Source organism: Delphinapterus leucas, chromosome 9 (assembly GCF_059928025.1).
Source record: "Delphinapterus leucas isolate spDelLeu-1000000601 "Yukka" chromosome 9, BTC_Dleu_Yukka2, whole genome shotgun sequence".
In the NCBI taxonomy this organism is placed as follows: Eukaryota; Metazoa; Chordata; class Mammalia; order Artiodactyla; family Monodontidae; genus Delphinapterus; species Delphinapterus leucas.
The window spans coordinates 87,800,327-87,828,227 of NC_143137.1; the positions used below are offsets into that span (position 1 = coordinate 87,800,327).

The 27,901-nt window shown below is 41.0% G+C and overlaps 1 protein-coding gene, 1 non-coding gene and 1 pseudogene across 8 annotated transcripts in view; 2 read left to right on the forward strand and 1 right to left on the reverse strand.

Annotated features, from left to right (window-relative positions):
• Nucleotides 1–27,901, reverse strand: part of SRPK2 (SRSF protein kinase 2) — a 225,738-nt gene that overhangs the window by 67,854 nt on the left and 129,983 nt on the right. For all 7 annotated transcript variants that reach the window (XM_089917783.1, XM_089917785.1, XM_022554370.2 and 4 more), the window contains one exon: nt 1,209–1,360. In XM_089917783.1, the coding sequence (XP_089773909.1) occupies nt 1,209–1,360 (152 nt within the window). The remainder of the gene's footprint in view (nt 1–1,208; nt 1,361–27,901) is intronic.
• TRNAD-GUC (transfer RNA aspartic acid (anticodon GUC)) lies at nt 5,810–5,881 on the forward strand. Its single transcript has one exon. It is a non-coding gene; the product is annotated as a tRNA-Asp (tRNA).
• On the forward strand, nt 12,813–14,219 carry LOC149748449 (V-type proton ATPase subunit e 1 pseudogene; annotated as a pseudogene).

Sequence of the window (27,901 nt, forward strand, 5' to 3'; positions counted from 1 at the left end):
CATAGATCTTTACCTTTGGGGTCATAATCACTACTCGTACAAATGCTAAAGATCAACATTCCATTTTCTAAGGAAAACATGATTCTATGTGTAGAAATCTACACCTATGGAAAAATCACGTTAGAGCAGAAGATTCCTTCTTACACTTTTCAGAGCAGAATATTAACTTTTGCTTTCTCGTATCTAACATTAACCAACACACAAAGGGCCTGCAATCACTAGATAAACTGACACTAAGATACAATAGAGCCGAAGAGTCATTAATGCTTTATGGCCTGAACATGTGTGCATCTCCTGCCATCTATTCTTAAGCCGTATAGAATCTGATTTACGTTTTCCTTAATTTGTAGCAGATAAATGTCTCATCAACTGTTCAGAAGCTAAGAATTCAGACTGTGATAATTTTCCATTAGAGGGATTTAAAGTCCAAGTGAGTAAGAGGAGGCAGCAAATGGACTGCCTTTCCTTTCGCCTAGATTCCTGGGATCCAGTCTACACAGAGTATGGGGTCTGGATCAAACTGTTTTCAATACTCATCACACAACACGCTTGCCTTCTAGGAGTTTAGCTATATGCTCTTGGGCTTCACGAAACGTCAATACAAGAATACTCCACTTGAATAACTTCTATGTATCTGTGAAATTATAGCTGAAAACATAATCCACTACGTCACAATGGCAGAACCCACAAACTGTCTTTCTCGTTGAGTACAACGCCAGGAAACAAATGGACCGACTTTCGTTCCACACACAATGAATACTATGTAACTCAGCGCTGCGCAGAGAAAGGAACAGTTCCTTATTAGTCTTAGCAGCCCAGAAGCTCAAATCCAATGCAGAGAACAGCAGTTTAACTGGCTCCTCCTGTAGGGGCTTCGTACCCTCTACTTTCTGTGCTCTTCTCTTCGCAGATGGTTTACTCTGTGTTTATCTTTAATAGTCCTGCTTTATACCATCTTTTTAATCCTACCAGCGGATTTAAATCCCTTGAACGTACTCAGCATATGTACGCACACATGTATTTATTTTCTTTCCCTTACAAATTTTCCTCCTGATATCTCTTATATTTTCAGGTAGCATTTTACTCTTAATGATCTAGAAGTTTTCAACGATACGGACAGCAAGAGGCTAACTTAACAACGACCAGGGAGCTGGCATCACCAAGCTCCCGCGCTCTGCCGGCAGGCGCGCGGCGCGCGGGCTCGTCACCTTTGCAGTAGTCTGCGGGGTCCTCCTGCTCCTCATCGTCTGACCCCAGGATCTCCTCCTCTGGCTCCGGGGGCGCAGGGTCTGCCAGAGGCGGCGGTGGTGGAGGGGGCGGGGGTGGAGGAACCAAGGGAGCTTTCTGCTGAGGCTCCGGCCTGAAACAGAGGAAGGACAATTCTTGTTTACTCAGAAGTAAATCCTGCATTATGAATACACTTGAGAGCTTCTTAATATGGGAAAAAATAAAACTTGTCACACACTAAGAAGAGATGCTGATTAATGTCACTTCAGCCACTTTAGCTGAATTCAAGTACTGCTTCAAAACACAAGTGGGGGGCGGGGGGGTGACTACCCTTATTAACCAAGGAATATTTCTGCAGGCCCGTTTTCACTCCAAGCGTCATTATTTCTTAAGTCTTGATAATATTATGAATTGTAAGTGAAAAAGAGTTATCCCCTCATGATACACAGCCTTAGTAGTTAGAACACATCCCCCAGAGATTAGAAAAAGACAGAGGAAAGCAACCCTAGACTTTAAAAAAAGGGCTTATTTTCCATCATTTTAAAATCAGAATTCCTTTCCCCATAGAAACAGTAGGAATGTGGTTAGGTTTCCTGGATAACTCATAAAAGCCAACTAATGTATACTGTAATGTACACCTTGCTTAGCAAGACAAGAACACTGTCCCAAACTGGAAATTAAACAAAGAAAACATCCACTGCAGTCAAATACAAATACAATCCATACATCAATGCAAGACTTCCAATGGTTATTTCTAATTGTTACAAAAAGGCTAAATGTTTAGTATACTCTTTTACAAAAGATAGGAAAACCTATAATACTAAAAACAAATAAACAACTTGAGAGGTTACAGATGTAAACCTTTCAGATATCTAGAATAACTCAGGATATATTAAATACATTTGCTTAGAAGTAAAGCATTCACAATGCAATTCTGTAAAATCAAGCTTTCACTTATAAAATGTAACCGCTCCTTCTAGCCATATCCCAATGGGGAATCTTGAACCAATAGTCTCAACTGGATGCAGAACCTCTCTTGAGCTGCAAGCTGCCCTAACAACAGGACCACCACTGCTCTCCCTGAGCTGGCCACAGCTCTACAGATAAAAAGTGGGGAGGGAAAAGACACCGAGTGGTAGGGGCAAGGGGGTTCGGCTGATGGACTGTTCCCCAGAGGCAGTTTCAGTGGGATGAACAGAGGGCCTCTAGTCTGGGAAGCAAGGGGAACCTCACTGACACTGATGTGGTAGACAATGGCCATTTTTTTGGCCTGCCCAGTACTGATGCTCCCTTTCTAAAAGCATGTTTTGGAACACTGCTACTCCCTGCACAATGAAAGGCTGGCTCCAGTCCTCTCTCCTCATTGTGGTACAGCCTAGGGCACAGAGCCGTGGAACCTTGCTTGAGAAGGTCAGCCATCACAGGGTGCAAACTCATCCTAGCTGCTAGTAAAAGGCAGGGTCAGAGGACTTGCCCCTTTCTAAGCTGAACCTCTAAATTCTTGCCAAATCTAGGAGCCCCCAAATAGCCTTTAGCACACTGCCTTCAGCCTAAGGTAGTTACAGCTCATTTATGTGGGTTGCCACCAAAAACTCAAAGTGCCACAGCAAACGAAGGAAGGCAGTAGAAACACCAGCAGTCATGAGGATGGGGTGGGGATCACACCTCACAGGTAACCTTAAAGGTCAACCCTGGCAAGTATGATTACCTTTGGCAGGACAACTAAAGAATGTTTATAATCTGAAAATGACTTGTACTGATTTCTACTTGCTACAATTTATGGAGACTCAAAGTTACAGCTCCTTAGGTAACAGACATTAGGACAATGGTGGCGATAACATTCTCAATTAACCATGCCTCACGATGGAGTACTGAAAGGGAGTCATCACAACCAAATACCAACACCACTGCCAGGACCTCCAAAGAAATCCCAAGAGACCTTATGGAAGTGCAGTCATCTTTCTGGCAGCCTTGCAAATGCTCATTTTCTTTTTAACAGACATGGCTTTACTGAAAATAAAATGATCCTAGGGAAAAGAGGCCTGAGGAAGGGGAGGTAGGAGAGGAACTGCACCAGTTTCAATGCTTCCCCAAAGGGAAGAGGTTAGAGAAAAGATTTACATGACCCATTCTTGGGGGTGGAATCTATCTATTTGACAAATTTGCTCAACCAAAAATACTTTCAATGTTGACTATTTCTTCCTAAGAAATTTTATTTGAAAAAATAAAGAGATCCTCTAAATTAAAAAAAAAAAAAAAAAACCAAAAAAACAATGACACATATTCCCTGTGGAGACTATGTAACAACTAATGAAAAGGGAAGGACTAGAAGATCCTGTTCCACTGCTGCAGGGCGCTGCTATGCTCGACACCACTGATACTTGGGCCAGGAAACTCACAGCTGTGGGTGCTGTTTTGTACATTGTAGAACGCTGTCAGCCTGGCCTCCAGCCACTACATGTCAGTTGTGATCATCACAGACATGTCCAGAGACAAAGCAACCTAAATGTCCATCAACAGAGGAATGGATAAAGAAGATGTGGTACATATATACAATGGAATATTACTCAGCCATAAAAAAGAATGAAGTAATGCCATTTGCAGCAACATGGGTAGACCTAGAGATTCTCATACTAAGTGAAGTAAGTCAGACAGAGAAAGACAAATACATGATATCGTTTATATGTGGAATCTAAAAAAAGAAAGGGTACAAATGAACTTATTTACAAAATAGAAGTAGACTCACAAATGTAGAAAACAAACTTATGGTTACCAGGGGACGAGCGGGGTGGGGGATAAATCGGGAGATTGGGATTGACAATATACATACTACTATATATAAAATAGATAACTAATAAGGACCTGCTGTATAGCACAGGGAACTCTACTCAATACTCTGTAATGGCCTACATGGGACAAGAATCTTAAAAAAAAAACAACACTGGATATACATATATGTATAACTGATTCACTCTGCTGTACACCTGAAACTAACACAACATTGTAAATCAACTATACTCCAATAAAAAATTTTTTAATCATCACCAAAAAAAACCTATGTCCAGACACTGACAAATGGGTGGGGAGGAGGGGGTGGAGGGAGGGAGGGGAGGGGAGTGGTGGCAAAATGATGCCCGTGTGAGCACCACTTCATCGGTGGCATTTGCTACATATACCTTTACCTCAATGGAACAGACTGTATCTATGATAAGGGAGAACAGATTCTAATTTTCACATGCCCATTTTCTCTAGTTTGAGAGGCTTGGGTATCTTTATCATAATGTATGTCTCTTGGTGAGCTGCCACGTCACTTGCTTAACAAAATTCTCAGACCCTCTGGGGTCAGGGAGGGCCATGCTGAACAGGCAGGCAGATAGTTCCCCTAAAGCCAGTTCTATCAAGTTAAAGGGATGAGTCAGGGTACCTTGAAATACAGAGGAAGTTGAGTAATGTTGATGTAATATCTTGACTGGCTATCATATCAAAACACCTAGAACTCTGCTATCCTCTGGCCCCATGTGAGTGCTGAGCACTGAAAATGTACCTTGTCCTTATTGAGATGTGTTCTAAGTGTAAAATACGTACTGAATTGCCAAGATTTGGTACAAAAAAATGTAAAATATTTTATTAATAATCTTATATTGGGGCTTCCCTGGTGGCACAGTGATTGGTAGTCCGCCTGCCGATGCAGGGGACACGGGTTCGTGCCCCGGTCCGGGAAGATCCCACATGCCGTGGAGCGGCTGGGCCCGTGAGCCATGGCCACTGAGCCTGCGCGTCCGCAGCCTGTGCTCCGCGTCCGCAGCCTGTGCTCCGCAACAGGAGAGGCCACAACAGTGAGAGGCCCACGTACTGGAAAAACAACAACAACAACACACACATATATATATATATAAAATAATTTTATATTTATTACATGTCAAAATAATAATGTTTTGGATATAATAAATTATTAAATTCATCTTTTTTTTTTTTAATGTGGCTACTAGAACACTTTAAATTACAAATGAGGCTCACATTACATTTCTATTAGATGGCACCACTCTAGACCCTCAGGTTCAACAATAGCAGAGGACTGTCTTGGCAGAGATTCCTGGTCACATCAGTGAATATTTTTTTCTGAGGCTTCTCCCACTAATCTGCTTCACACCAATTATCACCAACTCTCAAATTACCCAGTTCATCATAGTAAGATAAGTACACTGTAACTACCAAATGTTACAGTCCAATCACTGACTCCTTTTCATCCCATCCAGCCTTGTTACTGCCTACTGCACAGGAAAAACACAGTAAATTTGTCTTAGGGCAGACGGACGTAAGAGAGAATGATGCCACACTGTCTTTAAAGGCTGGCTTCTTCAAACTGGTCTCTGGTGGCTTCTACAGCACCTCAAAGCCTGGTTAAATCTCAACTGTTTAAAAGATCAAGAGGTGATCTCACCAAGTGTATACTCATGAAATACATCAAGCGATTAAAAAAAAAAAAAAAAGACAACTTTCACTAATCCTATTGAAAACCATCAAGAAGTTATTTCAAAAGACAAACCAAAAAAGGTATTACATATAAGAATTAATAGGGAGTTCCCTGGTGGTCCAGTGGTTAGGACTTGGCGCTGTCACTGCTGTGGCCTGGGTTCAATCCCTGGTCAGGGAACTAAGATCCAGCAAGCCATGCGGCATGGCCAGAAAAAAAAAAAAAAAAAAAAAAAAAGAATCACTAGAAGCACATAAGCCGTGGGGGGGAAAACTCATAAATATTTTCAACAACAATGCCAGCACTACTAAATGGTGAAAGCATAGCCTTTCAACAAATGTAACTGGGACAAATGGCTATCTGCATACAAAAAAATGTTGTAACCCTACCTCACATAAATACATAAATATTAACTCAAAATTAATAACTTGGGACTTCCCTTGGTGGTCCAGTGGTTAAGACTTCACACTCCCAAGGCAGGGGCCCAGGTTCGATCCCTGGTCAGGGAACTAGATCCCACATGCATGTCGCAACTAAAAGATCCCGCATGCCACAACTAAAAGATCCCGCGTGACGCAACTAAGACCCGGTGCAGCCAAATAAATAAATAAAAATATTTTTTAAAAAAATAATAACTTGCAGGAGGGCTTCCCTGGTGGCACAGCGGTTGAGAATCCGCCTGCTGATGCGGGGGACACGGGTTCGTGCCCTGGTCCGGGAGGATCCCACATGCCGTGGAGCGGCTGGGCCCGTGAGCCATGGCCGCTGAGCCTGCGCGTCCAGAGCCTGTGCTCCGTAACGGAAGAGGCCACAACAGTGAGAGGCCCGCACGCCACACACACACACACAAAAATTAATAACTTGCAGGAAAAAATATGAGTAAATCTTGATTACCTTAGGCTTGGCAATGTTTCTTAGATATGATACTAAAAGCATAAGCAATAGAAGAAAACAAGATAAAACTGGACTTGAACAAAATTAAGAACGTCTGCGTTTCAAAGGGCACCATCAAGAAAGTAAAGACAACCCAGAGAATGGAAGAATATATTTATAAATCATACAGCTTTAAACAAACTTGTATCTAGAATATAAAAAGAAATTTGTAACACGACGATAAAGAGACAAATTTTAAAAATTAAAGAAAAGAAGTAGAACAGACATTTCTCCAAAGAAGATATACAAATGACCAATAAGCACATGAAAAGATGTTCAGCATCATTAGTCAATTGGAAGAGAGAAGGCAAAACCACAATGAGATACTACTTCACGTCCAATAGGATGGTTATATTAAAAAAAACACCAGGCAACAACAAGTATTGTCAAGAATGAAGACATTGGAACCATCATACTACTGTAGCAGGAGTATAATATAGCACAGCTGTTCTGGAGTATCTGGTAGTTCCGAAAAAGGTTGAATTTAGAGTTACCATAAAACCCAGCAATTCCAATCCTAGGTATATACCCAAGAGAAATGAAAACATCTGACCCCACAAAATCTTGTGTAAAAATGTTCATAGCAGTGCTATTCAGAATAGATAAAACGCAGCAACAACCCAAATGTGCATCAACTGATAGATGGATAAGTAAAATGTGGTATATCCTTACAGTGTAATATTATTCAGCAATAGAAATAAATGAAGTACTGATAATACATGTTACAGCAAGGATGACCCTTGAAAACATTACGCTAAATGAAAAACACGAGTCAGAAAAGAACACATGTTGAATGACGCCATTTTACATCAAAACATCCACAGTAGGGAAATTTGCAGAGTGTATTAATGGTTGCTTGGAGTTGGGAGCAGGGGAAGAGAGAAGTGGAAATTGACTGTTAATAGATACGGGGGATTCTTCAGGAGGCATGAAAACGTTCTCATGTGGTGATGGTTATACAACCATGTGAATATACTTAAAAAATACTGAACTGCATACTTTAAATGTCTAAGTTGTATGGTATTTGAATTATACCTCAAAAAGCTGTTTTTTAAAAAGCAAAAGCCTATACGACTATATAATACCTTTTAATATCCACCTTATACCTTAATAAAGTATATGCTTCCAAGAAAAATCATAAATATCTACATTTAGATTTAAGCAATCTATATGCATGGTCTCTTTTACAAATGCCTAGTACATTCACAGTGAAAAATAACATGTAGTGCTCTAAAAAGTAGAGAGAGTCTATCTAATCATCTGAAGTTTCTATAAGGCACTAGTAATTTCAGAACGTGTATGTATACATAAGAAAATGTACCAACTCAGTGACTGGAATAAAAAATTTAGAAAGCAAAATTCCAACTAGTCATTCATATTTTTCACAAAGAACTATATTTATTTTGCCCTACATAAAACATAACTAAATATTCTAATCATTACTCCAAATAGGGCTATCAGGCCCTTGTGACATATTAAAAGTAGTCTCAGGCTTCCCTGGTGGCGCAGTGGTTGAGAATCTCCCTGCTAAGGCAGGGGACAGGGGTTCAAGCCCTGGTCTGGGAGGATCCCACATGCCGTGGAGCAACTAGGCCCGTGAGCCACAACTACTGAGCCTGCGCGTCTGGAGCCTGTGCTCCGCAACAAGAGAGGCCGTGACAGTGAGAGGCCTGCGCACCGCGATGAAGAGTGGCCCCCGCTTGCCACAACTAGAGAGAGCCCTCGCACAGAAACGAAGACCCAACACAGCAAAAATAAATAAAATAATAAACTCCTACCCCCAACATCTTCTTAAAAACAAAAAACAAAATACTTTTCTTTAAATATTACATTAGAATACTAAGATTATTTTATCATGCTTATCGACTTCATATTATATTTTTCATGTACATTTGCTCTATTAGTAAAGTGAGAAAAAACTGAACGACCCTTGCAAAATGCATACATCATCTGCTCTAAATTGCCACGGCAACCAGATGGGAGTTCTCTGATGTCCTTCCAGCTGCTATTTCTTTTCCATTCCAGGAGAGAAAAAGAAGTAAACCTCACATTTGGCAGAAAAAGAAGTACTTTCCTTTGTTATCAGCTTAAATGGCAACTGACACCATTTAAGAAATTAATTCAGTTGATCTTTAACCAAAACATAAAGAAAAGGAATCCCAAACCAATTTCTTCAGGTAGTATTCTAGGGACATTCACATAAAGTCAAGTTTCTTTTTCTTTCCTCGTATGTCGACAGCCTAAATCTAAAACTCACTCTCTTCCTCCCACCCTCCTTCTCACTCTTCCTCTCTTGGTGGTAATTGTCAGCCTGAGAAACATGCAATCTGGCATTTCTACTTAAGGACAGAATCAATCAGTATACACTTTCTCTCAAAATAGCTTATCTAAAAAGGCTAGCTGCTGTAGCACTGGGTAAAGTCACACAGCTAGGGAGGAAAAAGCCACAATGATTTCATGTATTCCCCTCCAATGAAAAGAGAATTTCTAAACTTTGTATAAATCAAACCTAAATGTGAAGTGTCTGCTGTGGTAGGCAGAATTCTAAAATGAGCCCCAATGACCCTTGCCCTGTGTAATTCCCTGTTCCTCTGAGTGTGGGTAGCCCTGTGAATATGATATCACTCTTGTAATACGTTATGTTATATGGCAAAAGGGCAGATACACTGGGTGGGCCTAACCTAACCACATGAGCCTTTTCACAGGTGAGGGTTTTTCTCTGGTCACAGAAAAAGTCAGGGACGTGCTTGAGCTAGCCTGCAAAAATGCAAACATTCATGTCAGGAACTGCCCATTAGGGCCACAGAGCAAGGAATTACGGGTGGCCTCTAGGAGTGAGAGTGGTCCCCAGCCAACAGCTAGAAGGATAACAACAACTTCAGTGCAAGGAAGAGTTCTGCCAATAACTAGTCATCTTAAAAGAGGACTCCAATCCCCAAATGAGAACTGCAGCCTTGGCCAGCAGTTTGGTTTCAGTCCAATGAGAAATCAGCCACCTGTGCAGCCCTAACTTCTGACCTACAGAACTGTGAGCTAATAAACAGGTATTGTTTTCACCTGCTAAGTGTGGTAATTTGTGCAGCAATAGAAAATGAATAGAGCTGCCAAGTTCTCAATAAGTAATAGAGTAGTTCACTTTAAATTATCAGATTTTGGCCTCAACCAAATCTGGGGTTTTTTAAATAATTGAAATGATCAGGGGAATTAAGAAGCTGGGTAATAAGAATGTGACAGCCAATTCTCTTTGGGGCACAGGCAAGTTAAAAAAAAAAAAAAAGGAAAACAAAACCTTATTCCCCAAATTCTAACAGAAACAATCATAATTCCAAGCCAGACACTTTACATGGTCTTACTAAGACTGTGTTGTCTTCTAGAACACTGAACATAGTTAGTGAAGATGTAAGTAAATCACACCTGCTTCCCAACTAAACTACACCTTAGACAGCAAACGAGTTGACTACTTGACCACCTAACAACGTATGTATGACGGAGCTATAGACTTCTCATCCACCTGTATTATTAATATTTCATAAAACAGTGTGGGGCCTGGCAGTACACGTTATTACTACTGAAGAAGAGAAAGGCAGACAGAAAAGTTTAATCCAGAGCCCAAAAGCGTGTAAAAATGGCATCCATTGATTCCACAAATACTCAGAATAGCAAATAACAGGGGTCCCCCAGCCTTTTTGACACCAGGGACCAGTTTCGTGTAAGACAGTTTTTCCATGGGATGGGGTGGGGGGATGGTTTCAGGATGGCCCAAGCACATTACGTTTATTGTGCACTTTCCTTCTTATTATTGTTACATTGTTCTACATAATGAAATGATTATACAGCTCACCATAATGCAGAATCCGTGGGAGCCCTGAGCTTGTTCTCCTGCAACTAGACGGTCCCACCTGGGGGTGACAGGAGACAGTGACACCTGAAGTGTGTGCCTTAGGTCCAGTCTACTCCATAAGATGCAGTTTGTCACTTGCCACTCACTGATAGGGTTTTGATATGACTCTGTAGGCAGCTGATTTATCACGGTCTCTGTGCAGTCAAACCGCTCTGCTAATGATAATCTGTGTTTGCAGCCGCTCCCCAGCGCTAGCATCGCCTCAGCTGCACCTCAGATCATCAGGCACTAGATTCCCATAAGGAGCATGCAGCCTAGATCCCTCGCACGCACAGTTCACAGCAGGGTTTGCGCTCCTATGAGAATCTGATGCTGCCACTGATCTGACAAGAGGTGGAGCTCAGGTGGCAATGCGAGTGACGGGGAGCGGCTGCAAATACAGATGAGGCTTCACTCGCCCGCCACTCACCTCCTGCTGTGCGGCCCGGTTCCTAACAGGTCACCAACCGATATCGGTCCGTGGCCCGGGGGTTGGGGATCCCTGGCGTATAGCATGCACCATGACATGTACCGGGGTACAAAGGAGCCCAGCACTGAGGGATGCATGGTCTAGCAAGAGGGCTCTAGAGAAATGCCTGTGAACACATGAATATAGGAACATAACTGCTCCAAGTGTTGTTATAGAGGAGGAGGTGGCAGAGGGCTGAGCCAGAAACATCTACATGCTGGGAGTGATCTTAGAGACAGAACAGAATGAGGCACAGGGGGGTGGAGGAGGGTGGCCAAGGCCCAGGAACAGGGTGATGAGAGGCACAAAGGCCTAAACTAGTCCAGTGTGGCTGGAGACAGGGAAGAGGTTCAGCAGCAGCCAGCTGACAGAGGAACGACCCACAGTTCTAAGGGATTTGCGCTCTATCCTTAAGGCAAGTAGGAGCCACTGAGATACAATTTTAGGACCAGAGAGTTGCTCTCTGCAAAAAACATATGAAATTGGTATATAGAATGGGTAGAAAGGATAAAAGACAGAGGCAGGGAAACTAGTGAGGTGTCGCAGGAGGAAATGATGAAAACCTGAACTCAGAACTCAGTAATTCATTTGCTGGAGGTGAGTGTCTGTCTCCTAGGTTTCTGATAGTAAGATAGTGTTACCATTAATTTGGAGAGAAAACACAGCAGCAGGAGGAGGAATGGTTTGCAGTGAAAGCTTACTTCTGTTTCAGCTCATCAGAGTTTGAGGGGCATGTGGGATGTCCAGCATTGTAGAAATACAGTGGACTGCTTGGTATATAGAATCTATAGTTAAAAAATAAAGGTTCAGGCTGCCAATAGAAACAGAGGTCATGAGTAAACAGCTGGTAAACAATGCCTCTCCAAGCATGTGAGAGTGCCAAAGAGAACTGAGGGGTTAAAGAGACAAGAGCAAGGCCTAGTTAAGAGCTAACATACAAGGTTAGTCAAACCACCAACAGATTCTAGCCTTCCTGGTTCATAATCTGCAAGCAGGGACCCATAGCATAATCGCCAAGATAAATTCATAAATTTCAAAGACAGATTTTGGAGAATATATAAGTTTTACCTCATATAAGCCTACCTTTTTACATTAGGACGAGATATACATATAAAATCTAGCAAACTAAGAACCCCTGTGTTTCTACCTAAAAGGCTCTGTTTGTAGGCAATCTGAAGCCAGCTGGGTACAGGGTAAACTGCCACTACAAAAAAAAAGGGCGGGGGGTGGGGGGAGAACTGTTTACTAAGACCTGTATGTTGATGAAACTTAACTAGAACAACTGCCTCCTGCTACTCAGGAAATAACGCAAGATGTACCACTTTGAACATGGCTTCTGCACACCTCCGCAAGATTTAAATCAAAAAGCAACTATAATTATATGACACAATAGCCACTAGCCAAATTAAACAGAATAAAATTTAAGATTCAGTTCTTCCGTCACTCTAGCCTCATTTTAAGGGCTCAAGCAGCCAGAACCACATACAGCTGGTGACTTATGGTACTGAACAGTGCAGATAATAGAACACTTCCATCATCACAGAAAGTTCTACTGGACAGTGCTGCTCTAGGCAACATTTTAGCAACGTGAACCTCCTCTAGCATATCATTATTAACTGAAAAGAGTTTGGAACATTTTTTTATACAGCCCACCACTGGAAATTTTAGCTGTAAAATTATAAACAGGAAGAGTATATTCATTTTTAATTTGACAGATGATTCCAATATCTGAATATCCTTTAGCTCAGCACACCTCCTTACTGGAATTCACCTGATACTCACAGTGACAATGTCTGTAAATAGCAATATATTGGGGCCTAAATGTCCATCAATGGGAGACTTGTTAATAACATGATGATAGATTATGGCACATGCATCCAACATAACTCTTCTATAAAAAATGAGGCAAATGAAATTAAGAAAATTCCATCCACAATAGCATCAAAAAGAATAAAACACAGAGCTCCGGTGGCAACCATGGCATATACCGGCCTCACGGTGCCTCTCATTATGATGAGCATGCTCTGTGGCTTCATCAGCTTCCTGGTGCCCTGGTTCATCTGTAAGGGTCCCAACCGGGGAGTTATCATCACCATATTGGTGACCTGTTCAGTTTGCCGCTATCTCTTTTGGCTGATTGGAATATTCTGGCCCAACTCAACCCTCTCTTTGGACCACAGTTGAAAAATGAAACCATCTGGTACCTCAAGCATCACTGGCCTTGAGGAAGAAGACCTGCTCGCCAGTGCTCAGTCACTGAGGCCACAAAGAGAACTCCTCTGGATGCAAAATCACCTCCACACCCAGACCACCTTCCTTAACTCAACCGTTTTAGCCATCAACTGCCTTAAATGTTCCCACCACATTTGAATGCCTTATTCTACAATGCAGTATTTTTTCTGGTCACCTTTCTTATTACGCTTTGATGAATGATGTACCTATTTAACCTAAAGTATGCTGCCTCCATAAAATGTTTATGTACTCTTCTGAGATAGAAAGTGCTGTTCTTCTGAGAAATAATGTTACTCTCTCCTTGGAACCTGTGGATTTGAAGATGGCTCCTTCCTGCTCTCAACAGGGGAATCAGCGAAATGTTTAAGAACTCTTACAAGGCAATAAGACTCCAGTGGGGCAGTCAGTAGGAGAACATGTTCAGAGGGAAAAATCTATCTCACCAGAATTATACCAAAATATATTTTCAGGATGAATTTCTTATTTCTGCTATCTTTTCGAATAAATTATTTTTCTGCTTTCCATGGAAAAAGAAAGAATAAGATACAGTTGAACATTGAACAATTAGAGGGTTGGGGCACGGCTGAAAATCGAAGTACAACTTAATAGTTGGCCTTCTGTGTATGTGGTTCCTCCATATACACAGAGTCAACTATCTGTGGACTGTGTAGTACTGTAGTACATACTATTAAAAAAAATCCACATATAAGTGGACCCAAGTAATTCAAACCCGTGTTAAGGGTCAACTGTACATAGGAATAAATTTAACAAAAGAAGTTCAAAATATATACTATCAAAGCTAGAAAAGATTACTGAAAGAAATTAAAGAAGATCTAAATAAACAGAAACACATCCCAAGTTAATGGACTGAAGACTTAATTCTGTTAAGATGACAGTATGCCCCAAACTGATCTACAGATTCAATTCAACGCCTATCAAAATACCAGTTGGCTTCTTTGCAGAAACTGATAAGCCATTCCTAAAATTCATATGGAAATGCAATGACCCAGAATAGCCAAACCAATATTGAGAAAGAACAATACTGGAAGACTCATGCTTCTTGATTTCAAAACTTACTACAAAGGTACAGTAATCAACAGAGTGTGGCACTGAGATCCCAGAAATAAACCCTCACATTACCATCAAATGATTTTTCAACAAAGGTGCCAAGACCATTCAATAAGAACAGTGTCTTTAAACAAAAGGTGATGAGATAAATGAACACCCACATGCAAAAGGATAAAGTAGGACTCCTAACTCACACTACACGCAAAAATTAACTCACAGTAGATCAAAGACCCAGATGTTAAGACCTAAAACTATTTAAAACTCCTAGAAAAGATGTTCATCTTTAGCCATCAGAAAAACAAAAATCAAAACCACAATGAACCACGAATCCACACGTACTAGGATGGCAATAATCAAAAAGACAGATACTAACAAGTGATGGCAAAAATATGCAAATATTAGAACCCTCACAGACTGTTTATAAGAAAGGAAAATGATGTACGCATTTTGAAAAACATTTGAAAAACTAGAAGCAGTTTCTCAAAAGATTAAACAGTTACCATATGACCCAGCAGTTCCACTCCTAGGTATATACACAAGAGAAGCTAAAACATACATCAAAAATAAAAACTTGCGCATAAATGTTCCTAGCCTCATTATTCGTACTACCCCAAAGCAGAAACAATCTAATGTCCATTAATTGATGAATGGATAAATAAAACAAAATAGTAATATAATAGAATAGTACTCAACAATAAAAAGTAATGGAAGTACTGATAGATGCTACGACATGGATGATCCTTGAAAATGTTATGGTAAATCAAAGAAGCTAGTCACTAAAGATATTATATGATTCCATTTACATGTAATTCCCAGAATAGAGAGAAAGTAGGTTAGTGGCCGCTTATGGCTGAGGAGGTGGGAAGAAATGGAGGTAACTACTCAAGTGTACAGAATTTATTTTGGGGATGATGAAAATGTTCTAAAATTAGGTGGTTGGTGATGGTTACAAAATTCTGTGAGTAGACTGAAACATCTTTGAATTGCACACTTTAAATTTTATGGTACCTGAATTATCTTTCAATAAAGTTGTTACACGAAAATAAAGAGGCTGTCCTCTATGTACTAATATGGAAGATAGGTCGATGATAAATACAAAGGTGCAGCGGATTTGTGTATGGCATGTACCATTTGTTTTACAGATATAATACAATGCATGCACCTCATGTTAACAGACTGTTTCTGGTGGGAGCAACAAGAAACTGACAATAATGGCTCTCCTCCAGGAAAAGGAGCTCAATGACTGATGGTCAGGGAGAGGAATTAACTTTTCAAAAATTCCTTATACTCCTTTCATACTTTTTCAGTTGGGCACCATGCGCACAGCTACTGAAATTAATTATTAACTTATAAAGACAAGAAAGAAAAATAAGGAAAGGCAAAGTGGATGCTGGGAAAGTGGTTCCTATCTCTGACCCCACCACCACTCCATCCCTCCCCCACCCTTGGCGTCTCGGGAGAATTTACTAAAGAACAACAAAATGCACTGTCTAGGGCTGGAAAGCTAGGATAAAAGTCCAGCTCCAAACAACATGCAGTTTTCTGGTAGAAAGCCTGTGCGTTAGGTGTGAATACCGGTTCCATCACTTAAAAATCCACGAGAATTGAAGTCAGTGACAACTTCCCTGAGCCTCTCAAGAAAGTCAGAGGTTTATGGTAATTTAAAAGGGATGATACATAAATTCCTTGGTATGGTAACTGTGCACGTGGTAGGCAGTCAATAAAGGTTAATCCTCACATCCTATTCTCACCTTTCTGGTGTGTGGTTACCATGAACTTGTTTCCTCAGGGCTCCAGCTGTGAATAATAAGGAGGTACACCCTGATATATTATGCATGACAGCACTATCAGACCTCTGGCCCTTTCTGCTCATCTGTAACTGTGCTAATGCAAAGGTCAGCATCAATCTACCTCTTAACCTCTCTGCTTCTAAACTCATGTATTTTATAATCATGATTGGTTATGAGATTTAAGAAAGTTTCAGAAGCATCTCTATTGTTAATTATCACATATTTCTACAAGGCAATATGACAAAATGGGTTGTACTGCTGCTATAACCATCTTTGGGGGAAAAAAAAAGATGTCTAACATAGATTTTAAAAATTTAACGCGTAAGCAAATTGCTTAATAAACATTCTCCAGTAACACATGACTTGTTCTAACTAGGTCTTTTTTGACAAGTACAAAGTTAAGCCTAATCCTCAAAGACTTTCTTGTGAACTAGGGTTTCAATGGACTTTACACAACAGCAGTGTTCCCATCTTAAAAACTGTTTCCCCTAGATGGAAGACAAAATTTACAATTGCTGGCAGAGAGTTTTGGTCATCTGAAGAGTTATTAGTCCACTGCAATACGTTCTGCCTCTTTCAACCTTTATAATTTCAGCCATACACATTCTTCAATATTAGATAAATGGCTTTATTTAAGACTGTTGCTTCAATTAGCACTAATACCAACCTTACTATAGGAATTGTGTTTATAGTTATTCAAAAATGCTGAAGCACATTAATATTATTCCTGTAGGAATGGCCGTTTTCAGAGACTGGTGGATACCTAAAGAAGCTATCAGAAAAACATTTTCCAGAGAAACGGGAGATTCTGCAAGCACTAAATCCAATCCCAATGGGAGAGGCTCAAGAATAAGGTTAGGATTCCAGCTACAATTGCTATCCAAAGACAGGTTCTAGGAAGAGATAGGACTAGAGAAACAAGAACTAGGATCAACCAGTGAGACGAATTTCGGATACCCAAACTTCTCTCGACTAAAAAGGTGGGGGAAATCTCTCCTATTAATCTGCAATCTCAAGCTTCTCCTTGGGCAGAGTTAGCATTTGAATGTATTATTATACCTTGCTAGTTCTGAAACCCCCCAGCCAAGAATTAGCTTGGAGTGCTTCCGGGTCACTGCCATCCCTGGGTGCCTGGAAGAAGTTAAAAACAAATCCTCTTGGGAGAAATGCATCTTCAATCAGGGCTAACTGGGATTCCAAGCAGTTAAGATTGGGCTGGGCAGGTGTGATGTAATAATTTTTTTCAAATCACCAAATAAATAAGGAAACAATACCCAATGAACAAGCCAAAAGAAATAACAAACAGCAAAAGTAGCTTCAGATACTAGTACTATGAAATACAGAATATACAATAAATATAATCCTGATAGAAATAAACGAAGGAAACGAAAGCACAAGCAGGAAATTAAAGCATGAGACTTAAAATTCATTGATTGATTAGACAACAAACAAGAGACTGGAATATGGATCCGGAGAAATCATCTAGGATGTACTGGGTTGGCCAGAAAGTTTGCTCGGGTTCTTCTGTAAAACAGGAAAAACCTGAGTGAACTTTTTGGCGAACCCAGTATCACAGAAAGACAAAGAGATTGAAAACATGACGAAAGGTTGAGAAGTGGAGTAGAGAATGAGAAGATCTAACCAATCTACTCTTTGGGCTTCTTGAAGAAGGGAGAAGAAGGAAGAGCTAAGAATTGTCCAGAATTGATAAGGAACATACATCTCAAGTTCAGAAAGCACAAAGTGTTCCAGACAAGGAGAGATCTCCAGAACAATAAAACTGAAGAACTCCAAAGCCAAGAGAAAAAAACAGGGGGGAAAAACAGCCAGATTTTCTACATAGAAATGACAATTACACTGTCACTAGAGGTCACAAAAGAAAGAAGTCGAACAACAGTGGTGTAAGGTCATCAAAGTGCTAAGAGTCAACGACTGTCATTTTCAGTTATATAACTGGCTAAAGAAAACACGTACGGACTTCCCTCGTGGCGCAGCGGTTAATAATCTGTCTGCCAATGCAGGGGACACGGGTTCGATCCCTGGTCTGGGAAGATCTCACATGCCTCAGAGCAACGAAGCCCGCGCGCCTAGAGCCCGTGGTCTGCAACAAAGAGAAGCCACCGCAACGAGAAGCCCACCCACTGCAACTAGAGAAAGCCCCCGCGCAGCAACGAAGACCCAACACAGCCAAGGGAGGAAGAGAGGGAGGAAGGAAGGAAAACATGTATACATAAAACAAATAAAGGTATTTTCAAATCAACAAAAACTGAGTTTATCATTTACAGACTTCTTCTAAAGAAACTTCTAAAGAACAGATTTCAGGAAGACACGAAACGATGAGGAAGGAAGGTCTAAATTACAAGAAAAAATGGTGATTGATAAACTGGTAAACGTGAGTTAAAACAAATAATGAATGTATATTTCCAGGGTGGCAATAAAAATACTACTCAAAATAACAATATTTTAAAAATCGAACTCTTAAATAATAGAACTATTCTGAGTACTTTACTCATATAATTAACTCAATGCTCAAACAACTCTGAAGTACTATTATTCACCCCATCTTCACAGATGAGGATAATAAGGCACAGGGGGTAAGTTCAAGGTCTTACAACTAGTGACTGGAGAGCCAGGAAGGAAGCTTGCCCTACTAGGCAGCAGCTGGAAGCAGTGAAATATTTCCAGACCCAACTTTCTAGTAGAACTAGATCTGCTGCTGTGCCAGTGGACTCGGTAGAAGGAAGGGTAGGTGGTAAATAACTGACACCGGTGAGAGGCTTGAACAGGAAACATTGAAGGACACTCACTGGGATGAGATGAATCTTCTGTAGTACTGATATCCACTTACAGCACTCAGACTTCTCCACTCACAGACTGACTCACTAAGACTGAGAGAAGGCCCAGGAATTGGCATGCTTGGTAAGCACCCCAGGAAACTGATGTAGGTGGTTTAAGGGCCACACTTGAAGAAACATTACCAGATTCATATGTAACCACTATAACCACTACATTCAAGTCCTTCAGTCTAAGATTCTATTTGACTTTAATGAGCTTCTAAACAAGAAAAATCATACTCATGGGAAGTTTGGATACCAGATGTCAACTAAACCCTTAAACAAATAATGTGCAGTTTCAAGCTCACCAAAAGATGACACTAGAAAGGATAAACTGTGGTTAAACAATGGAGTAACTACTCAGCAATACAAGACAATGAACAAATACCAGAACATGAATGAACTCAAAAGAACTGTGCTAAGTGAAGGAAGTCAAACTACAGAGTATATGATTCCATTTTAAAAAGGCAAAACTTCAGTGATGGAAAGCAGATCAATGGTTGCCAGGAACCATTGGAACCATAGGACCATAAGGAGTGGGGGAAGGGTACTAACTGTAAAAGGGCTCAAGGGAACTTCTGGTGCTGACGAAATGTTACCTCACAACTGCGGTTGTGGTTATACCATGTATACGTACAACAGTCACAACTCCATGAATTGTATACCTAAAACTGGTGACTCTTTATTTAATGTAAATCATACCTTAATAAAGCTGACTCAAAAAAAAAACCGATCATCATAGGCCACCAGTGAGTTCTCCCCTGTACACTGCTCTTAACACATGCTTTCATCACCCTCCAGTTGGTTCAGATCAAATACTCTTCACCACCAAATATGAAATTCTGCAAACCCCCCAGTCATGTATGTTAACACATGGGAAACTCACTGCCTAGTTTTAAACTACTCACTAACCTGCAAGGGCAGTACTGAACAGGTAAGAAAATAAAAGCTTTAGTGTTCAACATAGGAGCCTTACCTAAGGTGGAACAAAAATTCAAAACATTAGGTGCTGCTGAGACTAGCACCCATGAAACCAAATGCTACAAATGCTCCCCCTTGTATTCACACATGACACAGTACCATCTCAGTTCAAATTTATCTCACAACTGAGGACTGTCTTGAAAAACATCAAACTGGTATCTCTGATGGGGCAGGAGCTATAAAGTACTCCACCAGTCTGATCATCCCACCGACTCAGATCAGAGAGAACTCAGGGACTGTGATATTCTCTCCTACAGCTGTGCTCATAAATTTTGTGATTCTACCCTATAGTTCCAAATTCTGCTTGACTACCCACATACAGAGAAGATACCTCACATTTGTTCAAGAAATATTTATCAAACTATTTTATTGTTAAAAATGAGTAAAAGCTGTCTTCGTGCATGGAACCAGGTGTCTGACACACTAGAGCAGACAAGTATACAAATAACAATATAAAACAAGGCAGACCATGGTTCAGAAAGATTATTACCTTAATCACCTCAATATAGTCAAGGTTCCAAGGTCCAGGGAATACAATGAGAACAAAACAAAATACCCAGAAAGGCAGAAATGTTTTCTCTGGCTCGTTTAGTCCCCACGGAATCCATAGAGAAAGTAGTGACAACTGAGGCTGAACTGTGAGGAAGAGCTTTTGAGGTAAGGGGAACCTCAGGAATAAGCACAGGCATGGCAACAGGAAAGTCCAGTTTTGCTGATATACAAGGTACCCACAGGAGAATATTGGCAGAAATGCTAGAAACAAAGACTGGAACCAGATTCTGACACCCTTGAATGAAGAATATGGAGTTTATTTCTGGTAAGATATAAAACGTCATGCAAAATTTAATCTATATTTATTTTAGGATCTGTAACACAACAGTTCTTATAAGACTATACACCATGATCATGTAGAAGCTTTTTCAAAAGACAAAAGCCTACAAGCAGGAGATTCTGACTCAGTAGGTCTGGAATGTGGCCTGGGCACATGTCACTAGGAGTCTGACACACACCCACAGTTAAGAATCTCCGCTGTAAGGAGCCATTACCGTGTCTTACAGATGTCTACCGGTAATACACTCAAGTGTGCTTATGACTGAAACACAAGCAAGGAAAGCAAATACTACTAGGCACAGGCAAAGAAAGGCAGATTTCAAATAAGAACTTCTGATGCTCCAAAAGATTTCAGGAATAGGACATTCCACTCTAATAAATGTATGTCTCTTAAAAAGTTATTACACTAATCAGTCTGTTTTAATCACCTACTTCATTCAAGTAAATCCAAATTTTAGTTAATTCCATCAAAATATACATAATTATACCATTAAGTATTCAGAGTTTAAACTCAGAAAACCATAGCTAAAGGACTTCTAATTTAAACATGACTGATTAACACCATACATTTTTCTTCTCTCCTTCCCGTAGTAAAAAACAAACAAAAAAAAACAAGAAAATCCAAAATAACAAAGACAATGGAATAGTAAAAATCAAGGAACAAGAAATTCAACAATGTTTTTAGAAAACAAAGTCGATGCAGGAGGTAACAAATAGGAAGAACGAAGCACTACAACCAGCAGTGCCAGACACGGACCAGAGACTAGTCCACCCCAGAACCACAGAGCCTCGGCATAAAAACCAAGGACTGGGGAGATGGCAGGTTGTTGGGGGGATGCTACTGAATACACAGAGCTTAGCTGGACAGAGCCATGGCTCCTTCCCCACTCACCCCTACCCCCAGTGTAGGCAGATTACAACCTTTCCTGAAGCAAGGACTGGTTATTTTGGAGAAAGTCTTTGCTTCAGGAAAGACTGTGATCTGGCTACAATCTTTTGGAGAAGGTATGGTAAGGTACTGTGATGAGAAACCATTTTGATAATTAACAGAATCTCAGATTCCTTGCTCCACTCTGCCCCGCTGAACAGGAGTAAAGAGAATTCCTTATTGGAGAAATGGAATAGCCACACCCAGGCCAGGCCCATACACAGTTACAACAGAATTCATTTTTAAAAAATCCTTCTCTTAAAAACTAATAAGCAGGCTTCCCTGGTGGCGCAGTGGTTGACAGTCCGCCTGCCGATGAAGGGGACACGGGTTCGTGCCCCGGTCCGGGAGGATTCCACATGCTGCGGAGCGGCTGGGCCCGTGAGCCATGGCCGCTGAGCCTGCGCGTGTCTGGAGCCTGTGCTCCGCAACGGGAGAGGCCACAGCAGTGAGAGGCCCGCGTACCGCAAAAAAATAAAACAAAACAAAAAAACTAATGAGTGTTTAACATATCACACACTGGGTTCTCTCTACACCTTGATAAGGGTCAACCAGCTCCTATAACCCAGGTTCGTTTCAGGCTTTCCAGTGCTGGCGGTTGATGACTCTTTACTAGGTATGATGCTGAGTAGCTGACTGAGGACAAGAGCTAAGCTTTAGTGCCTATGTGCTTATTAGCACGGGTGCTTACTCAGGCAGACATTAAATAATACAAGCTGAATAAAAAACCAAAATAGAAAAGGTGTATGCCTGCTACTTTCTAAATCATTAAGCCTATAATCTAAAACTTTGATTTCACTATCTTACATTGATTCTGAACTTCAATGAAGTCACAAAAATTTTCTATATATTTCCTAGTCCTTTCTTCCCCCCAAATATGCAGTAAATAATAAGGTGTCATTTGAAAGTATAAGAAATTCTGTTGACTAGAGATGCTATTTCTACGTGTTAGGAATTCATGAATAAAGAATCTTACTAAGGACTTAGTTACAAACTGGTGGCAAGAACAGGCAAAAATTCCCAACTGGTGTACACGTGACCTAGAGGCATACAAGTTAGACAGTCTATTCATCACTACTTATTCAGGAGAATTTTAGGAACTCAAATAATATATGACTTAAATCCTGAAAAAGTGAAATAAGGTTTCGTTTAAATGGTTGTTTTAAAATCAGCAGACAGGGACTTCCCTGGTGGCGCAGTGGCTAAGAATCTGCCTGCCAATGTAGGGGACACAGGTTCAAGCCCTGGTCCGGGAAGATCCCACATGCCGCAGAGCAACTAAGCCCATGCACCGCAACTACTGAGCCTGTGCTCTAGAGCCCGTGAGCCACAACTACTGAGCCTGAGTGCCACAACTACTGAAGCCTGTGCGCCGAGAGCCCGTGCTCCGCAACAAGAGAAGCCACCGCAATGAGAAGCCCACGCACCGCAAAAAAGAGTAGCCCCTGCTCGCCGCCAACTAGAGAAAACCCGCGCGCACCAATGAGGACCCAACGCAACCAAAAACAAACAAATAATAAAAATAAATTAATTAAAAGATTTGTTTAAAAAAACAGCAGACAGGGCTTCCCTGGTGGTGCAGTGGTTGAGAGTCCGCCTGCCGTTGCAGGGGACACGGGTTCCTGCCCTGGTCCGGGAAGATCCCACATGCCGCGGAGCAGCTGGGCCCGTGAGCCATGGCCACTGAGCCTGCACGTCTTGAGCCTGTGCTCTGCAACGGGAGAGGCCACAACAGTGAGAGGCCTGCGTACCGCAAGAAAAAAAGAAACAGCCAACAAAAACTACATACAGCCCCCCCCCAAAATAAGGTGGAGCTTAAATGTGGCAGTAAAATTAATGTTTTATATACTGAATGCTTTAAAGTCAATTTGTTTCTCCTCATTCTTGGATCCATTATAGTACAGTCTGACTTGTGATACCAAGCTAAAATAAAAACTCTTTCAATAGTTCGCTATTTTCTTGGAACACAGTCTCAGGAGTAACTTACCAGGTCAAAGACTTTCCACATTTAAAAATCAAACAGGGGCTTCCCTGGTGGCGCAGTGGTTGAGAGTCCACCTGCCGATGCAGGGGATGCGGGTTCGTGCCCCGGTCCGGGAAGATCCCGCATGCCGCGGAGCGGCTGGGCCCGTGGGCCATGGCCAATGAGCCTGCACGTCCGGAGCCTGTGCTCCGCGGTGGGAGAGGCCACGACAGTGAGAGGCCCGCGTACCGCAAAAAAAAAAAAAAAATCAAACATACTGAGAAACTGCTATACAAAAATCTGTACAAGTGACACCCTCATCATCAAAGAACATCTTTACTGGTAGTTTAACTGCTTAAGATGAGCTCCTGCACATATTCCACTACAGACATCCCAACAAAGAAAGAACTGTTTCCTTACAATGGCTCATTAACTTTTCTAATAATAATCCATGCTATAAAAACAAAAAATGCACTATACTCAATAAAGTTTGAAACTTAAAATCTGAAGTAAAATTTGATCAAACAGTAACTGAAAACAATATTCCTAACAATTCAATAAGCATTTTAAGCAGAAAATAGTTTTTAACAGCAAAATTACTGTTAAGTTTTAAGACTTCTATTTTCTTACCTACTTCAGTATCTATTCTGAGTACTGCTAACTCTTTAAACACTATTATTCCACAGTATTCCTTATGTGTTTTCAATCATAAATTTTACATTCTTGAGAAAGACCATTCTGGTGTAAATACAGCAGCTGAATGGATAATAACATGAATTTTAAAACACACTTCCAATAGACTTGCACTTACATGCAACTGTAACCTTACTGACCATTTACTATATCATTCTCTGTTTGCTTCATCATGAACAAGAGTGATATCGCTGCAGACCTCACAGAGTATTCTGTTGGAACTACACTGGAATCAGAAAAGGGAAGTTTATAATTTTTTTGATGGAAAAAGCCATCTAAACTCTAGTTCCTGCTATGAGCCAGGCATTATCCAAATGCTTTCACATTTATTCAAATAATCTTTAAAAAGACACAAAGGGCACAGAATAAAATTTCACTACTGATGCAATTACTCTTTGTGCAAAATGACTCAGGTATAAGAGAGGCCAGACCCACCTTGACCCAGGGCCTCTCAGTCCAGAAAAAAGCATGTTGAGACCACATGATTTCACAACCTTAGCTCTATCTGCCCAGAATGGGCCCAATGGCAATAATTCCACGAATGATCTCTTCAGCTTAAAAAAAAAAAAAAAAAAAAATCAACTGTAACAACTATTTTTTGCCTAATGTCAGCAAAAATGAAAAAGCCTCTTCTGAAGAGATTCCTAAAGTGCTGACCAGCCACAGGCTTTCTTTCCACATTTTAATAATCCAGGCAGAATGCAGAATTGAAGGCCACTCCTTCCCCATCTGTCCCTGCCATCCTGCCATACCTCCCTACCCAAGTTGATCTCCTATCTGGATCCAACCCTGTCTCTTCTGCCTTATAAAAGCCATGCTTCCCTACTCCATCTCAGCAGTTACACTCTTCCTTCAACAGTCAGGTCTGTGGACCATCGGTCCTCCACAGAACTCGGCCCTCTTGTAGTTTGGTGACCTGCACACGCATTTTCCTCTCCCAAGCCCAGGTTTCACCACCTTCTCCAAACCAGCCAATTTCTGGTTTGGTGTCTTGCACATCACAAAGTTTCAAAACTCTGTATTTTTTCTCTCACCTGTATTTTAGATAGTTGCGATGGAGAAGAAAAGAACCCTGGATAACTGAGTTCTTGCTGTACAGATATTTAACCTGTTAGGTCAAGAAGACAGCTAATGTTCAAACATTTAACTTCTTTCTTTAATTTAAAAACATGAAACTACTTCCAAATCCTAAAATTACCTAATCCTTTTCTAAAATAAATTCAATGTCCAAACACAATATAATTATTTACTTTATAATTCTGAATAATATATGTGTGAATTTAAACAAACAAAAAAGCCTTATCTGGAATTCCCACAGGTACTTTATAAAACAGCCTGACCAGGGAAGGGGTCAGCACAAACAAGGCTCGTGCTACCATGAATTACATTACAGGAACACCTCAAACCAGTAATTTAATCCTGCTCACTGTGAACCACTGTCTGTGTTCTTATTCTAAGTAAAAATATGCTTCCAGAAGTGCTGTTTTATCTTCACAAAGTAGTAACTGAACTTCAAAGGCACACTGTAAAAGACTCAAATATTCAATATGTTGGTCATGTACTTTTGTTCAACAAGTAATTTATTAAAGACCAACTACGTGCCATGCACTGTGCTAGGCAATACACTGATTTACAAACAAAGGGACACAATCTTTGATGATGAAACACACAACAGACTATCATCTCTGAAGATTTTTAATAACAGCTCCAACATATAAAGATGGATGTAGGGCTTCCCTGGTGGCGCAGTGGTTGAGAGTCCGCCTGCCAATGCAGGGGACGCGGGTTCGTGCCCTGGTCCGGGAAGATCCCACATGCCACGGAGCGGCTGGGCCCGTAAGCCATGGCCGCTGAACCTGCACGTCCGGAGCCTGTGCTCTGCAATGGGAGAGGCCACAACAGTGAGAGGCCCACGTAACCACAAAAAAAAAAAAAAAAAAAAAAGATGGATGTAGAGAAGCAAAGTAAGTTTCCATTCCACCAGCACGTGCATTCCATCATGCTCCCAACAGAAAAACGGTTTCTCTTTATGGGGTCAGTTGGAATGGCCAACTCTGGGTTTTATCAAATTTCTTTCACGTGAAAAGGAAGACAATAAAGTAATAAAAGAATAAGCACAAAGCTGGCTTCCTGAACCAGCTGCAACTGAAACAGAAGTTAAAATTATACACCTAGGAAACAGTGGTATTACTTTAAAAATTCTTCTAATGTTTAAGAATGCTAAAGCATAAAAAAAAGAACAGATTAACCCAATATCCACTGGTACGTGTGAAAGTTCTATAAACATATATAAATTGTATCATGATGCAAACCCAATTCTCTGTTATCATTTCAAGTATCTCCATTAGTATTCAAACAGGTACTTTGTCAAACAATCTTAGCACCTTTTTCTTCCAACTTTTTTTTGGCCTCTCTGCGTGGCTTGCGGGATCTTAGTTCCCCAACCAGGGATTGAACCCGGGCCACTGGACTGCCAGGAATCCCCCCTCTTCCATCTTTAAAGAGAAAATTACCTGCTTGGGCTTCCTTGCTGGTGCAGTGGTTAAGAATCCACCTGCCAACACAGGGGACACGGGTTCGAGCCCTGGTCCGGGAAGATCCCACATGTTGCAGAGCAACTAAGCCCGTGCGCCACAACTACTGAACCTGCACTCTAGAGCCCGCATGCCACAACCACTGAGCCTGCGTGCCACAACTACTGAAGCCCGCACGTCTAGAGCCCATGCTCTGCAACAAGAGAAGCCACCGCAGTGAGAAGCCCCACACCACAACGAGGAGCAGCCCCCACTCGCCGCAACTCGAGAAAGCCCGTGCACAGCAATGAAGACCCAACGCAGCCAAATAAATAAATTAATTAATTAAATCTATTTAAAAAAAGAGAAAATTACCTTCGTAATCAAAACAAACAAAAAAACAAAAAAAACCCTCAAAAAACTCTTAAGTGAACACAAAAACAGTAATTATAAAATTTAAGTTCTAGTTCTTTCAAAAATCAAGCTGAAAATGATTAGCATAATCATCTTCCTACGGATAACTTTGACTTACCATTTAGTTCTCTCTGTATGTGCACCTATAATCGAATCCAGCTCTTCTGTTTCTCCTTCCAGGGACCACCACCACCATTTATACACCTCAGTAGCGAACAGAGAGCCTGGAAGTTATCCTCAACTTCAGTCCCGGCCCCTAAATATGACCAGCCACCAATGAATTGGCCTCCTTGATGTCTACAGACCCTCCCCGCTTCCCACCACCCTGTTGTACTCAGACCACAAATGCCCCTCAACTGAATTATTACCACATGTTACCCTTAGCCTCCACCCACCCAATTTATGTCCCACACTGTAGTGAAAGTAACCATTCAAAAACACAAATCTGATCTCATTTCTTTCTTAAATCCTTTTGCCCTTGAGATAAAGCAAAATATTCTTAACATGATAAATACAACTCTGATGATCTGGGCCCTGCTTAAGGGTCCAGCCTCATCTAACCCCTTTGCTCTTTTTTTCTCTCTCTCTTGTTTATTACATTATATTCCATTATTTCAAACATACAAAACCGGCATGCCCACTTGCAATATTAACAAACCTTGATATTTCAT